This window comes from Echinops telfairi, unplaced genomic scaffold (genome assembly GCF_000313985.2).
Source record: "Echinops telfairi isolate 266 unplaced genomic scaffold, ASM31398v2 ScPeMD7_443;HRSCAF=831, whole genome shotgun sequence".
Taxonomy (NCBI): domain Eukaryota; kingdom Metazoa; phylum Chordata; class Mammalia; order Afrosoricida; family Tenrecidae; genus Echinops; species Echinops telfairi.
In genome coordinates, this window is record NW_022104341.1 from 28,458 (window position 1) to 30,393 (window position 1,936).

Here is a 1,936-nt window from a genome sequence, read left to right on the forward strand (position 1 = left end):
AATGAAGTCAGGGGGGATTTCTAAACCTTTAGAGTATTTCAAAAAGTACCCATTATTTCCTCCCATTTACTAGCATGGAAAATTCATAAAAGAATTTCATTATACAATAAATGGTTTACAAAAGCAAATAAATATGCCAAGGACAATTTAAGTGTATGCTAATGTATACATAATTAATTCATAGTCATTAAAAGTTACTTTGATTATTACTTGAAGATTACCCTGGCATTAAAAAAAAGTACTATTGAAAGGGTACCGGAAGCAAGAAAAAGGAGATGAAATTTAAGTATAGCATAAACTACTTACTTCCCATTTTTACCAAAAACTAAAATGTAACAAAAAGGAAAAATTATCATGCTCACCCCTAGACCCCCTACTTGAATTTACTTCTAAGTAATATCCTAATTATTCCTCACACTTTGTTTAAATTTACTGATTTGGTGACGTTTATACAATCAAATACTCTATTTGGACAATGTAAAAAATAAACTTTTATTTTGGCATTCCCGCTATATGAACCTCTGAAATAATCTACCAAAATCACCAGAGACAAATATAAATAATTATTGCATTTATGAAGTAAGTATCTCCAATAAAAGTAATATATTGTTCTTTTAAAGCAGTTCCCTGCTTTGTGATATACTCTTTGGACGTCAGTTATACATACTTAGCAATAAAACTGGAAAATTATTTTGATATTAAATTAGGAATAAAAACTTTAAGTCCACTCCAATAAATATTAAGCATAATTTACTTATTTACTAATGGAAATCTTATAAATTAAACACAAACTATTTATAGAAAGAAACATACTTCTCATTTTCAAGCTCAGATTTCAGTTCTTTAACCTGTTCTGAATAATGTTGTTCACTTGTCACAATTGCATTTAATTGTATTTTCAAATCATGTACTTCTTTCTGCAAAATAAACGTGTATTGCAAATTAAGCATGTATAACCAAAAAAAGTTTTTCCAAATTTTTCCTTTAGAAGGTATAGTGACTGTATAATCAAATATATGGCAAGATTATGCCAAATATTTTAAGTTATACAGACGTAATGCCATAAACATTCTAATTTTAAATAACACTTATAAATGCAAAAGTTTCATCTTGAAATTCTCAAACTTTATCACTAAAACTATATTTAAATATATTTTCATAATGTATACTCTAACAAGCAACTAATTTCAACTATAATTGCTATATTATTGTGGAGAATAAATTAATCAAATAAGGAAACATTCTAAAATCTAAGGTGTTATTAATATGAGACAGTTCCAATATAATACTCTATGAATTAGAAATGATTTAAAATAAAAGACATTCTGAAACTATAACACATACCATAAAATTACTTTTATCTAAAAACTAAATTTAATTAAAGCTACATTTTAAATGTGATAATATGACATTAAAATATAATTATTATAATCTATAGCATTATGTGGAGCCCTGGTGGTAATGGTTACATGTTGGGCTGCAAGGTCAGCCATTTAAAACCAACACCAGCTGCTCCTCTGGAGAAAGACAGGGCTTTCTACTCCCATGAAGAGTTCTGGTTTCAGAAACTCACAAAGGCAGTTCTATGTGATCCTACAGGGTTGCTATGAGTCTGCATTGACTCAGTGTTATGTCAGTAAGTTGGGGTTTGGGTTTTACAGCATTATGTATAATACTGCTTTAAATATTTTTATGTCCTATGTTACACAATGGAGTCTATTTTTAATATATTAAATTTAGCTGTACTACAATTTTTAAAGGAACTTTATGAAGAACTCTTTTACAAGTTAAAAAATTATACACCATTTTGTAAATCTGTACTCTGATTACAAAGTTGTCTGAAACAAAAATTCATCCTTAAACAAACCTCTCTGGTTTGGAGAAGACCAGTTAATTCTTGTTCTGTTCCTTTTAGTTCTTCAGCAATTTTCTCAAA

General features: G+C 28.1%; 1 protein-coding gene across 1 annotated transcript in view; it reads right to left on the reverse strand.

The window, feature by feature from the left end:
* Positions 1–1,936, reverse strand: part of SYCP1 (synaptonemal complex protein 1) — a gene marked incomplete at its 3' end in the record, with an annotated part of 75,421 nt that overhangs the window by 19,446 nt on the left and 54,039 nt on the right. The window contains 2 exon segments of the mRNA XM_013003767.2: positions 814–917; positions 1,868–1,930. Of these exon segments, the coding sequence (XP_012859221.1) occupies positions 814–917; positions 1,868–1,930 (167 nt within the window).